This window comes from Cajanus cajan, chromosome 1, assembly GCF_000230855.2.
Source record: "Cajanus cajan strain Asha chromosome 1, NIPB_CcT2T_4, whole genome shotgun sequence".
NCBI classification, from domain to species: Eukaryota; Viridiplantae; Streptophyta; class Magnoliopsida; order Fabales; family Fabaceae; genus Cajanus; species Cajanus cajan.
In genome coordinates, this window is record NC_138517.1 from 14,589,357 (window position 1) to 14,611,488 (window position 22,132).

General features: G+C 28.5%; 1 protein-coding gene across 1 annotated transcript; it reads left to right on the forward strand.

Moving 5' to 3' along the window:
- The first annotated feature begins 3,236 nt into the window (after positions 1-3,236).
- Positions 3,237-8,411, forward strand: LOC109804471 (cytokinin hydroxylase). The gene is made up of 4 exons (XM_020366300.3): positions 3,237-3,959; positions 4,319-4,548; positions 5,825-6,436; positions 7,509-8,411. The coding sequence occupies exons 1-4, from the start codon at positions 3,686-3,688 to the stop codon at positions 7,935-7,937; spliced, it is 1,545 nt and encodes a 514-aa protein (XP_020221889.2). The 5' UTR covers positions 3,237-3,685; the 3' UTR covers positions 7,938-8,411.
- Positions 8,412-22,132: the final 13,721 nt, after the last annotated feature.

Sequence of the window (22,132 nt, forward strand, 5' to 3'; positions counted from 1 at the left end):
TGAATCAAGTTGAGATGAGTCTAATTATAAACTGAATTTATTTTCAAAATGCAATAGATATGTTTGATTTTTTAAACTTAAGTTCGTCAAAATTGACTTCAAATGATAGTATAATAGGATGAATATAAACACTCAAAACAAAAAAGAAAAAAAAACTAAACGGGTGGTATAATAAATGGGGGAAAAAATTGAACACCCGAAATACTAAACTACACCTAAAAAGAGAAAAAAAAATAGAGAAAAATGATAGATTTAGAAGTATATGATACGATAGAAAGGGAGAAATAGAGAAAAAATGTGGAGTGTTATTAGTGTGATAATTAAATACTTGAATGTTCAAATATAATTACTTATAAAAAAAAAGGGAAAGATGTTGAGAGATATCAAGGACTAACAGTTCAAAGAGAAAATATTTTTTTTCTCTACATCACAAGTATTTTTTATTGTGTCAATTTTGTTCGAATCAGGTAGGATATTATTTTGGATGACAAAGTTCTCCTTCCGAATTTTTATCATAGTTACATATTATGAACTCAAACTCAAAATCACTAATTTAGGTGGAATAATATTTTACTAGCTAATCTACATGTTTGTTGATGGCGAGAAAGGATATATATACACACATACACACACACACATATATATATATATATATATATATAAGAGATTTGTTTCATTCATTATTAGTTACTTATTAATATTGAAAAGAAATCCTATCTAAGGCTTAATCTTAATTATGAAAGTAGATTTTGGAGTCTAACTCAACTTTACAACATCAGTTTGTAAGGTGATGATTTTTCGCTTTACTTATATATTATATTTTGGTCGTATTATTAGTTGATATAAGATTTTCAATACACCTTTGCACATTGAGAATTAAACATCTATAAATGGTCTAATGATGACCTGATAGCAAGTGACTTGATAAGGCAAATAACAATCAATAATTACTAAGATAGATTCTATAATACTATATTTTGGTAATACTACTAGTCGATGTGAGATTTCTAACACATCTTATGAAAGTGAAATTAGGGACTAACTGAACCTTACAAAATCAACTTATAAAATTATAAATATTTCCTAATTATATATTATATTTTGGCTATATCACTGATTAATTTGAAATCCTCTACACTTAAAATAATAATTAGTAACATATAACCACAATTAAAGTAAAACCTCTTTTGGAAAGTTATATATATAAACTGTGGCTAAATTGTGGTTAGAACTGTCTTTCCTTGCAACGGGCCAAGCTAGGTGCTAACAAATGAGCACTTAGGCACCAGAAGTCTGGAATCCTAGGAAGCTAGGACTTAGCTAGGAGTTGATGGAGTATCCAGTGCTTAAGCACCCACCCAATTAATTAGGTTTTCCAACACTGATTTTTATCTTATTAATTTGTGGATATGTTTTCAAAGCCTTAAAACCTAGCTATCATAATCACAATATAGACCTATAATAATGTTTTAAGGTTTTGGTACTTTATAGATAGAAATGTAGAGCTTGATCATGAAGAACCAAGTCTATGTACTAAATTTCAGTATCATCCAAGCTCAAAACTCATTACAAACAAAAAAAGAAAACTGTAATTATATATCATTATTATTTGATTAATTACTGACAGATTTGAGGTGAATATATTCACACAGAAACGCACTCACTGCTACAATTTGTGTAACTATTTAACTAACATAGCTAGCTCTCAACTATCTCAATTCTCATGCACATGCAACATACCCTTATATTCATGTTCTTTAAGAAATAAATTCTTTAGCTTGCTAGGGAAATTAAAATAATCTGATCCCAATTTGAACACTTGCATTGAACCGATTCGAATTGAATTAGATTTAGGTCGGTACTTAATGTCTTTTTATTCAAAAAATTTGTCAAACCCAACTCACCACATTCAAACCTCGCTAGCTCTTGTCTGGATTTAAATGTTCTTAAAAATTCTATTCAAATATGCAATCATACCGAAACAAAAATGATTAAGTTAATTTCTTTATAAATAATTGTAGATATAATGATCAGTAAATTAGTTAAAGCCAGCAAGGTAGGAAAAAAAAATTGAGTTTGGTTTCTATTTCAGATCAAAGTACATTAATGGTTATCGAACTTGATTTTCTTTACAAACTTTATGTGACAGTGTGGTCTTTACAGTTTCACACCGACTAAAGTTATTTCACACTTTAAATTTTAAACCCGCGTTCGCTATTTTATAAAGTGAGGAAGTTGAAAAAAATACAGAACAATTTTGACTTTATCGATCTTATTAAGACTAAGCTGGTTTTATTTAATTTTTAAAAAGCTGTATTAGGGGAAAGAAACTGCAGCCTCCATTTTAGTGCGCCTGACACTTCTGTGAAATAAGAAAATAAGTAAAAAAAAAAAATCTCTCAACTTATTAAATTGGATAAAAAAAAGTAAGGAAAAAAAATATACAACTGATATATATATTATACTATCTTTGATAAAATTAAATGAGAAGAATTCAAAATTATTAGTGAAGACAAAAGTAAACGAATAAAATTAAAAATAAATCATTTCTTCAAAATTAAAATAAAAAATAGTTATTTAAAGAGAGAAACATTTTATATAGAACTTATATTTGAATTTTGTCTACCATCGTGGTCCTGGGTTAGCACAAATATATGGTACAAGATTTGGTTTGAACTTGTATTTTTCATAGTGCAAGTTTGGAATTTTTTATCTTTGATACTAGAAGTTAAATTCATCTAATATGTCTTTATTTATTTTTAGTTCGACAAATAAAATTCTGAGTTAAATTAGATATTACTAAATTTTTATTAATTTCTAAGTAGATAATGATGTTTAATTTAAATTTTTTTAATATATTATCAACTCTCTACATGATAATGATATCATTTCCAATTTATCATTTCACAAATAAAAAAACAAATATTCGAATTTTGTATGATAAAAAACCGTTGTTAATGCTTCCATGTTGACCAAGGGAAAGGACCCATGTGAAGACAGATGTTCTTTACGGAAAGGAAAGGCAATGGAAGTTGAGAAATACGAGTGTTATTAATTACGACGGAAACGTGGCAACAAAATGCATGACTCAAATGAAGAGGAATAAACCAAGAGTGAGAGTATCAAGAACTGGCTAAATTGGTCGAGTAGGGTGCTGAATTGTTGTAAAAAAACATTTATACCAAATTTGATTTTTACATATTAAAAAAAAAAAAAAGTGAGAGACACGTACACAAAAGCCCACGGGACCCGTGCTTACGTTAGGGTGACAGCGCGGTTAGCATGAAAGGCAAATTAATAAGAGAGAGCATGTGATAATCCATGATATAAGTAAAAACTTGGAAATGAAATACTAGTAGTATTTTACGCAAGGAAATGTGAAAATGAAATACTAGTAGTATTTTACGCAAGGAAATGTGATTATTCTAAGATTATTTTTATTCCGACCAAATTAATTAGATCCGTTCAGAAAGGGACGAAGAAATGTTCAAACTTAGCTTTGGTCTTTTTCATTGGTCAAAATTAAGCCATGCATTTTGTGTTTCTGCCACCCCATGTCTCACTCTATAAATGCCCCATTTTGCACTTTGCTTTTGCATAACCAAAACACACAAATTGAGCTATTAGCATTCTTAGTAGCTTAAGTTCTGAAATCTTAACCAAAAGCCTGAGAGAGGCATTGCAGATGTTAGTGATGCAAGGAGCACTCGCTTTCTTTTCTTTATTACTTCTCCTTTTATTCTTGAAACTAACGTTTTCTTGGTGGGTTTCACCCATCCAAACTCATCGTAAGCTTAAAAGACGTGGGTTTGGAGGGCCAGCCCCAAGTTTTCCTCTTGGAAACATTCAAGAGATGAAAAAGAAGAATAGCGTTAGTTCTTCGTTAGGGTCCTCTATGCTCACCCATGATATTCACTCCACTGTGTTCCCCTATTTTTCTCGTTGGCAAAATTCTCACGGTATGCATGCTTTCCATAACATACATAGTTTAACCAAAAAAGTAGCTATATACATAGTGTGGAAATGTAAATTAGATTCTAGTATGTACAAACCATGTAAAAGGTTGACCATTTACATGCAGTTAAAAAAAAACACATCTCAACTCAAGAGTATAACCAAAGAAGTTCTTACGGGAATTGAATGATATATTCTTGCCAAAACTTTAACGTTGAGTTAGGACTTAGGACAAATAAATTTATTTATATTTCAAAGCGTACTTTGGGATTTTTAAAAGGAATGTAAATATATATTATAATGTGTGTGTACGTATGTCTACATGCATGTATATACGTATGTATGACTTGTTTTTGTTCTATAGGGAAGGTGTTCATCTACTGGCTAGGTACAGAACCATTTCTGTACATTGCAGATCCAGAATTCCTTAAAAAAATTTCAACAGAGGTGATGGCAAAGAAATGGGGAAAACCTAGAGTGTTTAGACATGACAGAGATCCCATGTTTGGAAATGGTTTGGTTATGGTTGAAGGCAATGAATGGGTTCGTCATCGACATGTTATAGCCCCAGCATTTTCTCCTCTTAACTTGAAGGTTTCACTCTCTCCTTCTCTCTCTCTCTTGCTAGACATATACATATTGCTAACCTAGAGAACATATGTCATCATGTTGATAATTAAGCACTAATTGCAACTTTCAATCTTTGCATGACTTCAATTTCAACAATCAATTTAGACCTTTGTGACATCCTAGAAAAAAATTGCCTACACGGCGTTGTCATGTTGAAGTTTAAAATGTTTGTATACTAAGTTAAGTAGTGTTTTTACTTGATACGATATTCTTCGATCTTTAGACATTCCAAATATAGAAATATTAACTAATTCATTGTTTTAACTTTATAAATTCTTTACCACAAAGTTAATTAAAGAAAGCCACCCACGTAACAACACTTTGAAGGAAGCTATGACTAGCTACCAAATACATTCCATTTAAGAGTTTGTCACAAAAATTCATTAATTTGTTTTTGTCATGTTATCATGAGAGTCAACATATACATTTTCTATTTAAAAAAGAAATTATCTCAAAATTTACTTTAGGTCTCATTTGTTTTTGTATATACAAAAAAATAGATATTTAGTGGCATTTAGTATGATTTTTAGTAGTAATAAAAATTGCTACAAAAATCTTTTAACGACATTTTCACTATAGTCATTGTATGCAGTGTTGCTAAAATATTTAGTGACAATTATTCTGAATGTTGATAAAAATCCTAATAGTCGAAAAAAATGTATAACTTTTTGTGAAATTTTTTACTTTCTACTCGATGTGGGACTTGTAAGATGAGGATTGTCTTTTACTTATATATTTTTTAATTGTCTTATCTCTTAATTAATTATTTTATCAATAGTGAATATGGATTTCGATTTTTCCCAATACACTCTCTCGAGTTTAGGGACTATTGAGTTTAGTAATAGTGAGTAATCTGATACTAATTTAGAATAATAAGTTATAGGTCCAACTTAACTCTACAAAACAAACTTGTAAAGTAAGAGTTATCAGCTATTTATATATTTTTTAATTATTTTATTTCTAGTCAATGTGTGATTTAAGTTTTTTTAAATAAATAATTGTCGCTAATAGTAAATTTTGGTGTGATATAAATACGTTTTTACAGACCATTATATATTAGTCATTAATATTTTTATTAAATAATAAAATAATGGCAATTAATTTATTTTTACTACTAAATAATTGTCGATACTAATCAATTTTGTTGTAATGTATCAACTTTTACCAATCATGAAGAAAAAGATTAAAGTTGTGTTTTTTATTCTTTTAACATGTGTGATTTTATTTTGTAATATGATAGGCAATGGCAAACATGATGACCGAGTCTACAAATCAAATGATAGATAGGTGGATTGTACAAATTAACTCCGGCAACATTGAAATCGATGTGGAAAAAGAGGTTGTAGAAACGGCCGGAGAAATCATTGCAAAATCAAGCTTTGGCATGAAGGGTAAAAATGCAAAGGAAGTGTCTAAAAAATTACGTGCCCTACAAATGACACTTTTCAAGACAACAAGATATGTAGGGGTTCCATTTGGCAAGTGTTTCAATGTTAAGAAAACCCTAGAGGCTAAGAAACTTGGGAAAGAGATCGACAAGCTCTTGTTATCCGTCATTACATCTCGTATGAAATCAATCAAAAGACAAACTCAAGAAGACCTATTGGGATTGTTGTTGCAAGGAAACTATCAAGGTGATGGCAAGTTAGGGAATACATTCACCACTAGAGACTTGTTGGATGAGTGCAAAACATTTTTCTTTGCTGGCCATGAAACAACAGCATTGGCTATTTCATGGACTTTGTTGCTTCTAGCTATGCATGAAGATTGGCAAAACCAATTAAGAGATGAGATAAGAGAAGTGGTTGGTGATAAAGAACTTGATATCAATGTGCTTGCAGGGCTGAGAAAGGTATGTAACATACAGCAAACTAATCTCATTATTCATTCACTCTGTATAGGTCATACACATGTTATAATCATAATTATGATGTATGCACTCGTTTGATTAAAATTTATAGTTTTGCATTTTAAAATATCTTGGTAAAATTTCTATCACATAAATATAATCTTTGGCCATCAAAATTATACTACTATATAATGCATTAGGTATAAGTTTATTTAGACCGTGATAATTTATGTTCTTACGTTAGATGGCCAATACATACTTAGAATGAGAAGAATTTTAATAGACTTAACATGAATTCTAACCTTGACTATATATTGTTATTTACCACAAAAGTTTGAGAATTAACATTATGGAATTCATACAATTGCTTGAACTATATATATGTTTAAAACTTTAGTGGCTAGGTTGTAATTATCAAATTCAAAATCTTATATTAAAGGTTCAATCTTTAATTATACAGAGTATGAAAATAAATTCAAACACAAATAAAAGAAAAAAGAAAATAATGTTATTTCAAAATTACAGTCAAATAGTTATAAAATTTTAATTTATTTTATGATTTTTGTTTTGCATGTGTTTTGGTCATTATTTGAACTATATTAACTACTTGGTCAAAGTTCATATATGAGATTTGCTGAGGTAGAGCTCGGTCTATCCAATACTAATTCAAATATTGAATTAAGAAATTTGATAGTCCTCAATAAAAATTAAAGATGCAAAGTTTGTATTGAATTAACACAATCTTTATTTTGTTGTGCATGTTGTGTCGGGACATTAAACTCCCTACACTTTATAGATGTATAAGTATAAGTATAACTTTAACACATGCACTAGCTTAATACATTGACTTTGAATCTTCATTATTTATTTTTATTCTTTTTATATGTATTATAGTCTAATGAAGAGTACAAACAGGTCTAATCAAAATTTGGTAGTCGACTAAATATAAACATGAGAAAAACTACAAAAGAGAAGCATGCATGAGACTATAATTAAAATCAATAAATTTTTAATATTATAAAATAAATTAATCACTTCTATGATAAAAAATAATATGAACAAGTGTATCATGCAGATGAAATGGGTAATGAATGAAGCTCTAAGACTTTATCCAACAGCACCAAATGTGCAAAGACAAGCTAGAGAAGACATTCAAGTTGATAATTTCACGGTGCCTAATGGGACTAACATGTGGATTGATGTTGTGGGGATGCACCATGATCCAGCATTGTGGGGAAAAGATGTCAACGAATTTAGACCAGAGAGGTTCATGGATGACGTTAATGGTGGATGTAACCACAAAATGGGGTACTTGCCTTTTGGGTTTGGAGGGAGGATGTGTGTGGGTAGGAACTTGAGCTTTATGGAGTATAAGATAGTATTAACCTTACTCCTCTCTAGATTCAGTTTTAAAGTTTCACCAGGTTATAACCATTCACCTTCTATCATGCTCTCCCTTAGACCTACTTATGGACTTCAACTCACAGTTCAACTACTTTATTAAAACTTTTTTAGTGATTGATATCTATTGGGAGTGTTATATTTCCTTCAACTTAAAATATTTTGCATTTTTACTCATGTGATCAAGTTTCATTTTCAAATATATGTACATGGAACAACATCTATTAGAAGAGGTTTGTCTTTTAAATAATTCTCAATATTTTGAGAAATTAGTTTCAGACTCTCGACTTAGATATACCATGGATTCATGTAATAATCATGTACAAGTATTTTTGTATGATCTACATTATGTTTCTATAATTGATGTATGATTTTTGTATTTTTGCTCTCATTATATACTTCACACAGATTGTCTCATAAAATAAAAGTCTTGCAACTTTTTGATACAATATTTTGAATTTACAATCAATCATAACAAAAATGAGTAAGCTAGCTAGCGATGTGTGAAATTTGAAGCCACATAAACAATTTTCTTCGATTGTCCTTGTCATATTCCGTCAAAATCTAACTCCAAAAGATGTAAAACATCTGGTATGAATATAGCAATATAGTTGTGTAATTCACCTATTTCTAGTCTTCATTCATATGAGGGATGATTTTGAGTCATCAAAAGTGTGTTATTGACATAGTTGTGCTATATTTGACACCATCAAAGTAACTATTATCGTGACACCTCTAGAGTTAGATTATTCATTATCGATGTCTTTATTTTTATGAAGAAAAAGTTGAATGAAAAGACGATAAACTTTTTCAATAATTGAAACAATTAATGATTACAAAAGTAGATCCAAAAAAGGACACCAGGACATCTATACAAGTAACAACCCTCACCCTCAACCACCATTGTATATTGCTAACACCATTGAAGTACTACTAACCACCACTGGAGTGCAACCAACACCATGCATAAATTCATTTCTCTTCTCTCATGAAAAGAATTACTCTATTGACACTTTATTTCTTGATGTCTAGAACTAATCGTAGTTCTTTTTTCTCCTCCATTTTTTGGTACCAAACTTAGTTGGACAAATCATTCATTTAATCTTAGAGCACTCGTGTGGCTTCGTTGTGCCAAATCTACCCATCATCATGATGGGTTCAATCTTGTGTGCCTCTACTATATCATAGAAGATCTATGATCTTGTGTGCCTCTATTATGTCATAGAAGATTTGCACTCATGCAACTCTTTTGCGCCATAGAAAATTTGAACCTCGTGTTCCTCCATTGTGTAATGATTATGTTATGATCATTTTGTTGATGAGATATATTTATCGGTAGAAGAAAGTTATATCTTTGTTTTTTTTATCAAGTTAATTCACTCACATCACTATATTAGTAAAATATTATCCACTTTGAACTTAAGTTTTTACGTTTTTTTTGTCATCACCCAAAAGACTTCCATCTAATTAGAATATGTATGTGTTGTTATGTCATAAAGAAGAAAAAAAGGGAGAAAAAAATGGTGTTGCCTCCGATGTTGGTGCACAATTGTCATTGGCACTTTGACAATAATGTATAATGGTTGTGACTAGGGAAAGGAAATGATAGTTGATATAGTGTGGGAGGTAGGAGTCTGAATGAGATGAGCTAAACCAAATTCTTGTAACTTGAGCTTGTCTTGAAAAAAAAAGGTTGATTGTTCAAAGTTAATTCATTTATTTAATCAAAGATTATTGAAAACTTGAATTTAGCTTGTTAAAAAAAGTTGAACTTAAACTTGACTTGTTTAGTTCATTTAATTAATTTTGATTTTATGAAAATTTTAAAATTATTTTTAACTTTATTAGTATAATATTTAATAATTATTATAAATTTTAAATAATTATTTACTAATAGAAAAATGTGCTTAATATATGATATGTAGAATTAATTTTTTTAGATTATTACATTTTTATAATTTAGTAAATAAAAAAATCATAACTTATTGATCATTAAAAAAAATTATACGTTTATATTTGTTATTAAGAGGCAACATCACTTACCAAATAATAGAGTTTGTTGGAGTAGAATTTTAATTGCTAAAAATCTATTTTGGTCCCTTATAATAATTGTTTATTTCAATTTAGTTTTACTTTTATTTTTTTGTCTTAATTTGGTCCTTAATAAATTAATTGGTTGCAATGTCGGACTTTTGTCCAAATTATTTAAAAGGAGTTAACTGTTGGCCACGTAGATGCCACATAGATGCATAGGTGGATGTCACGTGGATGCCAAATTCCTTGAATACACCTAGAAGCAGAACGGCTCGTTCTAAAACCAGAACGGGCCGTTTGGGTGCTCTTTTGGTGTGTGTTAATTTTGCACCTAGAACGTCCCGTTCCAGGTGCAAAATTAACACACCATGAGTACAGCAAAACGGTTCATTCAGAAACCAGAACGGGCCGTTCTGGATTCAGAATGGCCCGTTCCAGAACGCCAACTTCATGCCTGCTTTGATCAATTCAAAAATTGAAAATAAAAATTCATAACATATCATAAATTCAAAAATAAAAATATGGTTTAGAGACTTAAAACAAAAATTCAGAACATAACAAAAATTCAGAAAATCATCTAGATAACACTGAAGGTGCCAATAATACATCTTATCCACCATATAATACTGAATGGCAATAGGATATCAATATTATCTACCTATGCATGTGGTTGTGTAGTAAAATGTTAGTCCTGTGTATCCTCTTCCTTTACTTCAAGTTGTACCTCCTCAAGAAGAGGTTGTTGTTGTTGGGGTATATCGTTAATGACTTCAAGGAAAAATACCATGTCATTTCATCCTTTACTGTATAGTGTCAATTTGGTAGTAAGTGGTTTACTCTAGTTTGACTAATAATGAAATAAAATCTGCTACCATTGTCCTTAGTGATACACTGCATTGTCCTTAATGATACACTGTATAGTCCAACTGTTTAGCAATTGAAGTTATCAATTTCCATTGACAATATTACCAAATCTAGTATTTGAAATGCTTTGTACCTTGGGTCTTTTTCATTCCACGATTCACAACTGTGAACTATAATCATCGATCGTTTGTGTTTGACATTCTGGAACCAGAATGGCCAGTTCTGAAACCAGAACGAGCCGTTCTGGTTCCAGGTGTATTCAAGAAATTTGGCATCCACGTGACATCTACCTATGTATGTACGTGACAACCACATGACTAACATTTAATTCCGTTTAAATAATTTGGACGGAAGTCCGACAATGCAACCAATTAATTTATTAAAGACCAAATTGAGATCAAAAATAAAAGTGAGACTAAATTAAAACAAATAATTATTATAAAGGACTAAAATATGTTTTTAGCTAATTTTAATTTAGAAAATTTGAAAATAGAAAACTTGATTTGACAAGGGAAGAACCTTTATTTATGATATGTTCAGTTACGAAGCAAAAAGTCAGGCAGAAGTTGAAAACAATTTCAAACATCGTCTTCTTACTCTAAACTTATCATATCTTTTTTTTTTTTTTTTTATCAATTTTTTTTTTCAATGTTAACTAAAAAGAATATACAATAAATATTTGTGTGTGTTTGTTCGCCATCATATCAGTGTAGATCTAGATGAAACTAAAGAATTAAAATTGTGGTGCATATTCTCCTACTTATCATAGTGCTTTAGAATTCATCTTGAAGAATATTATTCCACCATGTCTTTTTTTTATATATTAAAAATAATTTAATTTTTGTATTTTTAGTACATAAAAAGTTACATTATCAATCAACAAAATGTCATTTTAGGTAACTTTTAAAGAGATAATTATATGTATTTTCAGTTTTGTTCGAAACTATATTTTGTGTCAAATTCATATATACAAGTTCTTCTCGACACGTATTATAATTTAACATAATATAAACGTGGCAACAGACTTATAAGCTTCACGAAAAATGTGGTCAAGGCTATATATATTTAGTCTTAAATTTGTCTATATCCAAGTTCAAAAGTGTTTTTAGTGTTTTTAATAGAAAAAATTTCAAATCCTAAACTCTTAACTAAAGAAATAATATATATATATATATATATATATATATATATATATATATATATATAAATGTATATGTATATATATACATATATATATATATATATACATATATACATATATATATATATATATATATATATATATATCATGTCTTTCCTTTTTTTAGGTAGGGACAACTTGTTTGCTTTAAATGGTGTTGACAACAGACAGTCGAAGAAATTAGATGACCACAGTCCACAAACAATGTTGAACCCGTGTGCAAACAAATCATTTCTTTGGAAGTTGAGACCAAAAACTCACTTGGATAATCCACCTAAAAATTTGGATTGAAAAAAGCTAGGTGAATATTCTCATGTATCAAATATGTCACTTTTAAAATTACTGCATGCATGTTCATAGATAACTCTTACATTATGTAAATTGTTTGATGGACCACTAATATTAAGTGGTGTATGGATGTATCACTTTTATTTATTATTAGATGCATCTAATTCTATTAGTATATCATACACCTTATCACACAAGATCTAAGTTTTCAAATATTTTACTAAATTTTTTTTTTTTAAAATTACCCAAAAAGCACATGTTTCAATTTATTGACGCAATTACTATTCACATTCGGAACGGGCCGTTCTGAAATCAGAATGGGTTGTTCTAGATGAAACAATAACACATGACGAATGGATCAGAACGGACCGTTCCAGATGAAAAATAACACATGACGAATGGATCAGAACGGCCCGTTCCAAAATCATAACGGCTCGTTCTAGTTCAACTGGACATGTGTTATTTTTTAATCTGGAACAACTCGTTCCACATTAAAAAAAAAAACACATGCCCTGTTAAACCAGAACGGGCCGTTCTGATTTTGGAACGGGTCATTCTTGCCAGATGGGTCGACATATGGAACAACAGACGTGAGCACACATTGATGAGTTATCCAATGCAAGGCCCATTGTTTCACACACAAGAATACATGGAATGGTACATGACCAATTCCATTTATTTCCTATCTATGCTACGACTATTATCACAAATCAACATAAATCCTAAACCCTAAACCCTAAACACATTTAACTGTGTATTTCTTAATTGATGAAGCATTGACAAGTAGATACATCTTGTTAGTAAGTTATTTGTCAAATATATTGGGCATGATAAACGTTGTTTTTGACACTCATTTTGGAGCTTAATATCAAATCATTAGTACATTTTCTTCCTCTTTCCATCTTTTTCTTGAAGGCTACCATGGAAATGAATAACTAAATCACTCCTTGTTTGGAATTGGATATAATCTTTCAACTTTTATGAATATATATATATATATATATATATATATATATATATATATATATATATATATATATACACACACACTCACACACACATCTCTCTTTTTATATCTATATTAATGATTTTTTCTTACTCTTCATGCTTGTGCCCAACTTCATTCATAAGATACTTGATGTAATTGAGGAAGGGGTTTCATATCTCACACATACTTAGCACCAAACTACCTGCGCCTAATGTGATTGAGGCAAAGAGTCTCCCAATCTCTCGTGTCTGGTATGACAAAACTCACGCTCGACCCTAATCATGCAAATGGCCTTTGTCTAACTCATGTTCAACGCCAAATACATTAGCACTCAGTGCAAATCCAAACAGAAAATGAGTATCTCTCCTCACACTAGGTGACATTTAATTCACGCCTAATGTTTGTGGCATTAGCAACAAAATGACGAAAGTCTATGTACCCTAGTAGAGCTGTCAAAGTTGGCTCTAGCTCGTGGGTCAACGGGCTAGGCCAGGCCAAAAAATGAAAAATTTACGATGGGTCAAAAAATGTGACCCGACCCACTTTCGACCCAGCCCACCCAGGTTGAACTCGTGGTGGGCCGGGCGGCCCACCTGACCCACTTACCAACCCATCAACTTAACCCACTAACAACTCACTTAACTATTTATTATTATATATGCATTATTTTAATAAGATATCATTTTTTTTATAGATAAAGATAAAATCAATGCTAAACAATATGAAATTGATATAAATTTATCTACCCAAACTTCCAATAAAATTTAATATTGATGAATAATCACTCTCATGAAAGAATTTTTATTTTTTTTGTTTTAATTTTTTTAAGTTGTACACCTTTTAATTTAATTTTAATGTTGTATGCATGATACTTAATTTGATAATTTTTACTTTAGATTAGATATTATTTTATATTAAAATTTATTTTAAATTATAATTTTTTTTTTAAAAATCAGGTGGGTTGGTGGGCGACCCGTTTAGCCCACCAACCCATGGTGGGCCAGGTCGGGCTAGAAAAATTTGCATAATAAATTTGGTTGGCCGGGCTAGGTTGGCCCACTTAAAAAGTGGGTTGAGGTGGGCTGGGCCAAACGGGCTGGACTAGCTCGTTTTGACAGCTCTACCTAAAAGCAATTAAACTAATGTAAATCAAATTTAAAAATATTTGTTAACATCATTTTTTAAGAGGAAAATGTCAGATGTAAAACTAAAACTAAAAAATATTTGTAATGATTTAAATGAGAGAAAATTATATTTATAGTAGAAAATTTTGTTTGGTATTATTTTCTAATTAGAATTAGAAATTTACGCATATAATTAATGCAAACCTCTAATTCTAATAGAAAAACTTTATCAATTAAAAAACTATACTTAAATTTTAAATGTAATTTAGTAGGATGAAAAAAATATTATTTTGCTAAAAAAAGGTTTTATGACAAATATGTAGTTGAGTTGAAAAAAATAATTTAATAACATGTAAAATTCACAATTTGTCAAAATACAGTGAGTCGAAAATGAATACAATATTTTTATGCATATAAAAATAAATAAAATAAAATAAAATGAAAATAAAAATGATAGAACCTTGTTGGAAAATACCTGGGAGCATAAGAATGTTTTGAACCCTAAACCCTAAACCTACCAAATACCATGAAATTTAACATTAGAAATTTTAGAAGTTAGAAGGAGTATTCATTAAGCACACTTCATTTATGCTAATACATCTATAGCACAACACCATCTCATGAGGCTGGCAATATGTGGGCACATTTTTTCTCTACATTCTTATGTTTTTCCATTGATTGCATACCTTCTGTCAATTATGTTTTCTTTTAGGGTGATGTTGTGTGGAGGATTTGATACATGCTAATGAGTCTCTTCATACAATCGCATGGAAGTTGCACCAGTTTCAAATGTTGTGGAAGTCCTTCGTCATTGATGGGTGTGGGCACATTTTTTCTCTACATTCTTTTGTTTTTCCATGGATTGCATACCTTCTGTCAATTATGTTTTCTTATGGGGTGATGTTGTGTGAAGGATTTGATACATGCTAATGAGTCTCTTCATACGATTGCATGAAAGTTGCACCAATTTCAAATGTTGTGGAAGTCCTTCGTCATTGATGGGTCCTTGAATCTTGTAGTAGTCGTGGCACAGATAGGAAATAGATGGAATTGGTCATGTACCATTCCATGTATTCTCGTGTGTGAAACAATGGGCCTTGCATTGGATGACCCATCAATGTGTGCTCATGTTTGTTGTTCCATATGTTGACCCATCTGGCTAGAACGGTCCGTTACGAAATCAGAATGACATGTTTTGATTTCAGAACGGGTCGTTCTGATCTATTCGTCATGTATTTTTTTTTCACCTGGAACGGCCCATTCTGATCCATTCTTCATGTGTTATTTTTTAATTTAGAACGGCCCGTTCTGAATGTGAAAACCAAAGCGTAAATAATTTGGAACAACTGCTTTTTCGGTAATTTTTTTTAAAAAATTATTTTAGTAAAAAATTCGGAGACTTAGATCCTGTGTGATATGATGTATAATATGTTAACAAGTTGAATGCATCTAATGGTAAATAAAAGTGGTGCATAGTGCACCACTTGTATTAGTGGTCCTTGGGAGACTTCACCCCTTGCATTGATATATGTCATTAATTTTATCCATTAAAAACATTAACTTTGATGGAATGCTCTAAGGAGACTATTACCCTTTTCTTTAATGGTGTGTTTGGATGAGAAATTTTAAATTTTTAGTATTTGAATTACTTTGATTTCAATTTCTATCATTCTTAAAATATTTTGTTTGGATGAGTTAATTCAAATTTCTTAAATTTTAAATTATTAGGTTGAATATGATAATTTGATTCCATCATAGTAAAATTGATTTTAAAAATATATTTATATGTTGAGATTTTTAAATTAAATTTTATAAAAAAAATATTAATCCATTTTTAAATATTTAATAATTTAAAAAATTAATATTAAATAATATTTAATAAATTTAAAAATTAATATAAGATAATATTTAATAATTTTAAAAATATTTTTGAATATCTAATAATTAAAAGAATGAAGAGATAAGATAAAATATATAGGTGAAATAAGAAAAACAAATATGAGGAATTTCAAATTCTCCCATTTTTGGGAGAATTTGAAATTCTACTATTTTAAGAAATTTCACAAAAACTTGAATTTCAAATTCTTTATAAATTCATCATCCAAACAAAGCATTTCACCTCAAAGAATTTGAAATTCTTCAAATAAATGAATTACCCTATATAAATTCCTTATCCAAACACACCATAAGGGTATTTAAATTATTATAAAAATTATTTTTTCGTCTTTCAAAATATATTAAAAACATTACTTTATCTATTTAATCTATTTCTTTTCTCATGTAATACTTTTATACTTAATACAGTTATACATTTTTTATTCATTAAAGTTTTTTCTTTTAACATCTATAATTTTTATTTTCACTTTGTTTTTATCTTTGAAATGTTTGTCATTGTATAAGTTTTAGTACCCATCGTGAATTTGTTGTTAATTAACAATTAGAAAAATTTTAATACACATACTCTAACACACTTTTTTAAACACCCACTTTTTAATTATATGTCCCTACAAATATTTAGATATTTTGATAAATAATTTCACATTTTTATAACTTGAAAATTAAAAATAAACAAAAAATATAACACTTCTAAAAGTGGTAAAAGAAATTATTACTTTAGGCCATTTTTATAGAGTTGGCCTTGAAGCTACAATACATACATGTGTCATAATACAGTTTTTTTTTTTTTTTTTTTTACGTTTTTAGTTCAATTTATTTAATCAATTAAATGAACAAGATTATTAAACGATATTACTACAATTACCATCCATTTTTATTAAAAAAATGAATTTAATTTTTATGTGTTATTAGTATAAAAAAAAATTACTTGTCATTCGATAAACAAATATTTGAGCTATTATCAACAAAATTGCTATATATATATATACACGTGTGATTGAATAGTATATAAAAAGAATTTATACTGATCATGCATTTTAGTTTAATTAATATACACAAAAAATTGTTTGATATAAATGATTAATTAATTAATTTATATGTTGATAATTTATGTTTTTTTTTTCAATTTGAAGACAATTATAATTATAATGTGAAAAATAAAATTATATTTTCATCTAATCACAAACTGTCATATATTAATTTGTTACGTTAAAACTTATATCAATGATACTTTTTTTATAAGTTAATAGTATAAAATTTTTAAACTAACAATTAATGCATATAAATTAAACTAAATGTTTATATAATTTGCTTTTGTGTAAAAATTTATGAAATAAGACTTATAACGATATTTCACTCTCTCAAACTATCATCTTAAAATTTTCATATTTATTCAAAATTAATTTTCGGGTCAAATTCATGTCTATAAGTTGTTCTGGATACATATTCTTTGACAAAACACGTGGAAATTAATAGAATTGTATGCTTAAAAAAATGTGATATCAGTGGTATTTATTGGTCTTAGTTTGGGCAATAATGGGCAAGTGTATATTTTATGATCACATGTCTTTCCTTTTCTATGTAGGGACGACTTGTTTGTGCATAAAAAGATATTGTTGAATTACTTACTAGCATATACAACTTTTAAGAGGTGTTGGACCATAGATACTCGAAGAAATTCGATGACCCACAAACAAGTATGCATACAAATAATTTCTTTGAAAGTTGTGAGACCAAAAAATCACATGATGATCCCCCCAAAAATTTTGGATGAAAAAAGCTAGTTGAATATCTCATGTATCTATTGGGTATTGGACTCCTTTTTTATATGGAGAAAATGTCTAAAAGAATTGAGAAGCCCACTTGATGTCTCACTTAACTAAGTAGAGAGAGGTTTGAAGTAGACCAGCACCTTGAGGAAAAGGAAGAGAGAAAGTCATTTTCGTTTTTACACAAAGCTATGACTATAAAATTGATACTATAGATTCGTTCACCATTGGATCGGATTGAATATATGACAGTGGGTTCGAGATCTCTAGTTTTTCATTATGAACGGTTGATCGTTGATACAAGATCTAAGTTAGGAGATATTCAACTCCCATTGTAGCTGTGCATTTGAGGTTTTTTTTTTTTTTTATCTTTCTTATTCTTTATTTGTAAGCTTTATTTCTTTGTTGTTTGATTGGATGTTAGCATTATTTTGTGCAATTGATTTAGACTCCTTTGTATTCTTTGTTGATCATAATAGAACTATTTCTTTGATCTAAACGACTCATGATTTTTACTCTTGTTTTGAGGGGTTTTCACGTTAAAATTTTGGTGTTTTGTGTGTGATTTTAATAATTTACTATTATTGTTCATTAGTTGTTGCTTCTCATAAATTCTTGCAAATTAGGAGATTTATTTATCTTGCGTTGATTGTTTGAGTTTGCCCTGTATTATTATTTTCCCACCAGTGTCATATATGTTGCTTTTAAAATAATATATATATATATATATATATATATATATATATATATATATAGTATAATTAAAATACTTCATGCATGTGTATAGGTAATTCTGTGACATTAAAACGGTAATAAATAAAATAAATATATTTTAATATATAAACCCTTATACTTTATTAGTTCTAAACGATGGAAGAAATCATTCTTTTAAAATACTTGAGTGTCTTCACATATATACAAAAGTTGCATTAAATCACGAGCAACCATATTAAGATTAGAGAAGCAACATATGAAGGTATAAGAAAACTTTTTGCATCTGTAATCTAATTACAATTTTTGATCTAAAGAGCCTCCATTGTTTGCTCCATATCCAACTCAATAAACTAAAAGATATGAGCGATTAATAACGGTGTGCGAAAAATTCAAATTAATTTGAACTAAACCATAATTAATACGATCTATATTAAAAAATTTGATCCATTTTTTTTTATTAAAAATTTGAACCGATCTATTTTACAAAATCAATTAAGTTATCTGATCCATTTTTACAAAGTAGATTGATTCAATTTGGTTCAATTTTTAAAAAAAAATCAATTCATTTATGAGTGAATAATGGATAACTGCACTACACCAAACTGATCCAATTTAAAAAAAAAATAATATATTTTTAAAAAATCAAATCAATCCACTTTATAAAAACAAATTGGTTAACCAATCCACTTTTTAAAATGTTTCTGTTTGATTTGCACTTTCCAAAAGTTCGATCCATGAACACCCGTAATGTTCATCTCCACTCATATTGCTCAAAGGACCAAACAGCCTGTTTCAACAATTTAGATGTTGTATTAGACATGGAAACGTGCGGACAACTCCACCTTTGAAGATACATGCCTCCGGCATATTTTTTTTAAAAAGGACTAAACATCTTGTAGTCATCGTAAAAAATGAAAAAGTTCATTTTTAATCTTTTATTTATAAATTTTTTTATCCTTTCACTTTTAAAGGTGTCAAATTTTAGTTGTATTACTCATTTCATCAATAGTTTTTAATCCACAAAGATGGTTTACACTATCTCAAAATTAATAACTAAGAAATAATTTGTATTCATGAGACATGACTATTACGTATTAGTTAAACAATATTTTAATATAGACGTAATTGAATCTTAAAAAATCATGTTAATCTTCTATATTGTATGACAAGTCTTACAACCATTAAACTAAAAACTTGATTGTTATTCCATCAATCTAACTTAGCCAAGAGAATTTTAATATAAAATTTTATGCTCCTTTTCATTATCAGTGGTTCCTAATAACTCCAGATGTGGAGAGAGGCCATTGTTGCTTACCTTGAGGAGCTCCAAAATTTCAAGGAGATAATTTTGGAGATGTTAAAATTGGGATGCTAGTTGATACACTAGCTCATCTTCGTTATTGTACACTGATTTTTTCACTTATTATGGTTCTCCCTCGATTAAAATAATTGATCAGTGCTGATTAGGTGTCTCCATTAATTAATTAGAATTGATGAAATAGATATTAGAGTTAAAATTTGACATATTTTAAAAATAAAAGGAGGAAAAGTCAACAAAAATGGATGACTAAAAATGAACTTTTTCAAATTTATATGGACAAAAAAACATGTTTAACACTTTAGAAAATGGACTCCTTGAACCGTGAAAGAATTCATCAAGGTTGTCTTTGAATAAGGAGTTTTTAAAATTTAAGAGGATTTAAAATTCATGAAATTTTATTTGTTACAAAATTCTTGATATTTGAATTATTATAATTTAAATTTTTTCTATTTATTAAATATTTTGTTTTAATATTTCAATTCGAATTTCTTAAATTTAAAAATCTTAATTTATATATGACAATTTAATTTTCATCATATGTATTTTATAAAAATATGAGATAATATTTTATAATACTGGAAATTAAATTGTTATATATCACTCAATTTTAAATATTTATTTTAATATGAGATAATATTTAATAAACTACACCTTGACCCAATATGGTTGTAAATTATAAACTCTAAATGATTCACAAACTACAACACTATGTTAGAGTCACACTCAAGCATAAGCTTTGGAATGCCGTTCTCCCATGCCAAATGCAGAATTGTGACAATTAATTCCCCAAAGCTCTGACATTATTACAATATTGGATCCAAGATTCCTAAGAAAACCAATAATCCACCAACCATTGGTATCTCAGAGAACCCCACAACATGTGGCTTGCAATGCCCTTTGCATGTGGGTAAAAAACAGCATTATTGAGAACAAAATGGTTCCATCCCTGCCATATACAAAAAGTATAATAGGAAAAGTTGTGGACCACACACTACCATCTCTATGCGCCAGGTAATTTGGATATTACACTTCATGTGTAAACGTACACAATAACATATAAACATATTAAAATGATGAATGATGGAATAATGAATGAATGAGGAAACAATCAACCCACTATTCTTATCCAATAACTCAATAACTCTTAACTTGTATTAAATTTTAACGATTTAACAGTTAATAAAAATTCTCAATAATTAAATTTAAAATATAAATCTCACGATTTTTTATGGAGTCAATATTTCTCACAATAAACACTTCATATTAATATTATAGTTATAAGAAAGTATACAAATTTTAATAAATTATTTAATATTTTATATTAATTTAAATTAAAATATATTTATAAAAATATTAATTTGAATTTATATAATAAAATATTATATTATTTTCTAATTTCATTAAAATTTGTAAATTTGATCTGAACATTAAAAAATTTTAAATTAATATTCGTTGAAATCTTATATAAATCATAAGTAATTGAGTAAAATAATTTTTCTAAGATTTATTATTATAATAAGTAGATTTCTCGCCTTAAATAAGACTTTTTAGTGTGATTGATAAAAACAAATATTAAATATCATATCCTGAATAGTTAAAATTAAAATTTATAAGTTAGATGATACGAATTTTTCAAAGTGATCACATAACTTTAAGGTAGAAAAAATTATAATTCATATATTGTTAAGGGCATAAGGAAAAAAAATAAATCTTAAACTCTAAATCCATATATTGATGTATAATCTAAATAAAATAGTTTATTTTAAGTGAAAGCGAAAAGAATAAATATTTTTCTTAAATCTTACCATAAACGGTTAGAATTAAAAGTAACTTGTATTTTTTATATAAAAAAAATTAAAGGTCATATGACTTTTTAATTGATTATTTGATTTTAAAAAATTGATCATCAATACATACGACCTAAATTTACATATCTAACACACGTACAAAATTAACTCTCTCTCGAACACATTGAATTAAACTTTTTTTATTTGTTAATTCTTTAAAGGGAAGAATTAATAAAACCGACAATATATATTGAATAATCAAATATATGACCTTATTGATTCAAATGTTTAATTGCATTAGTCGGGTTTATTCAATTTTCTCGTACAATCAAA

Excerpts from the sequence above, each read along its gene's own strand:
- LOC109804471 (XM_020366300.3), top strand. The coding sequence starts at position 3,686 with ATGTTAGTGATGCAAGGAGCACTCGCTTTCTTTTCTTTATTACTTCTC. Across the intron at positions 3,960-4,318 it reads TCGTTGGCAAAATTCTCACG|GGAAGGTGTTCATCTACTGG; the intron begins GTATGCATGCTT and ends TTTGTTCTATAG. Across the intron at positions 4,549-5,824 it reads TTTCTCCTCTTAACTTGAAG|GCAATGGCAAACATGATGAC; the intron begins GTTTCACTCTCT and ends GTAATATGATAG.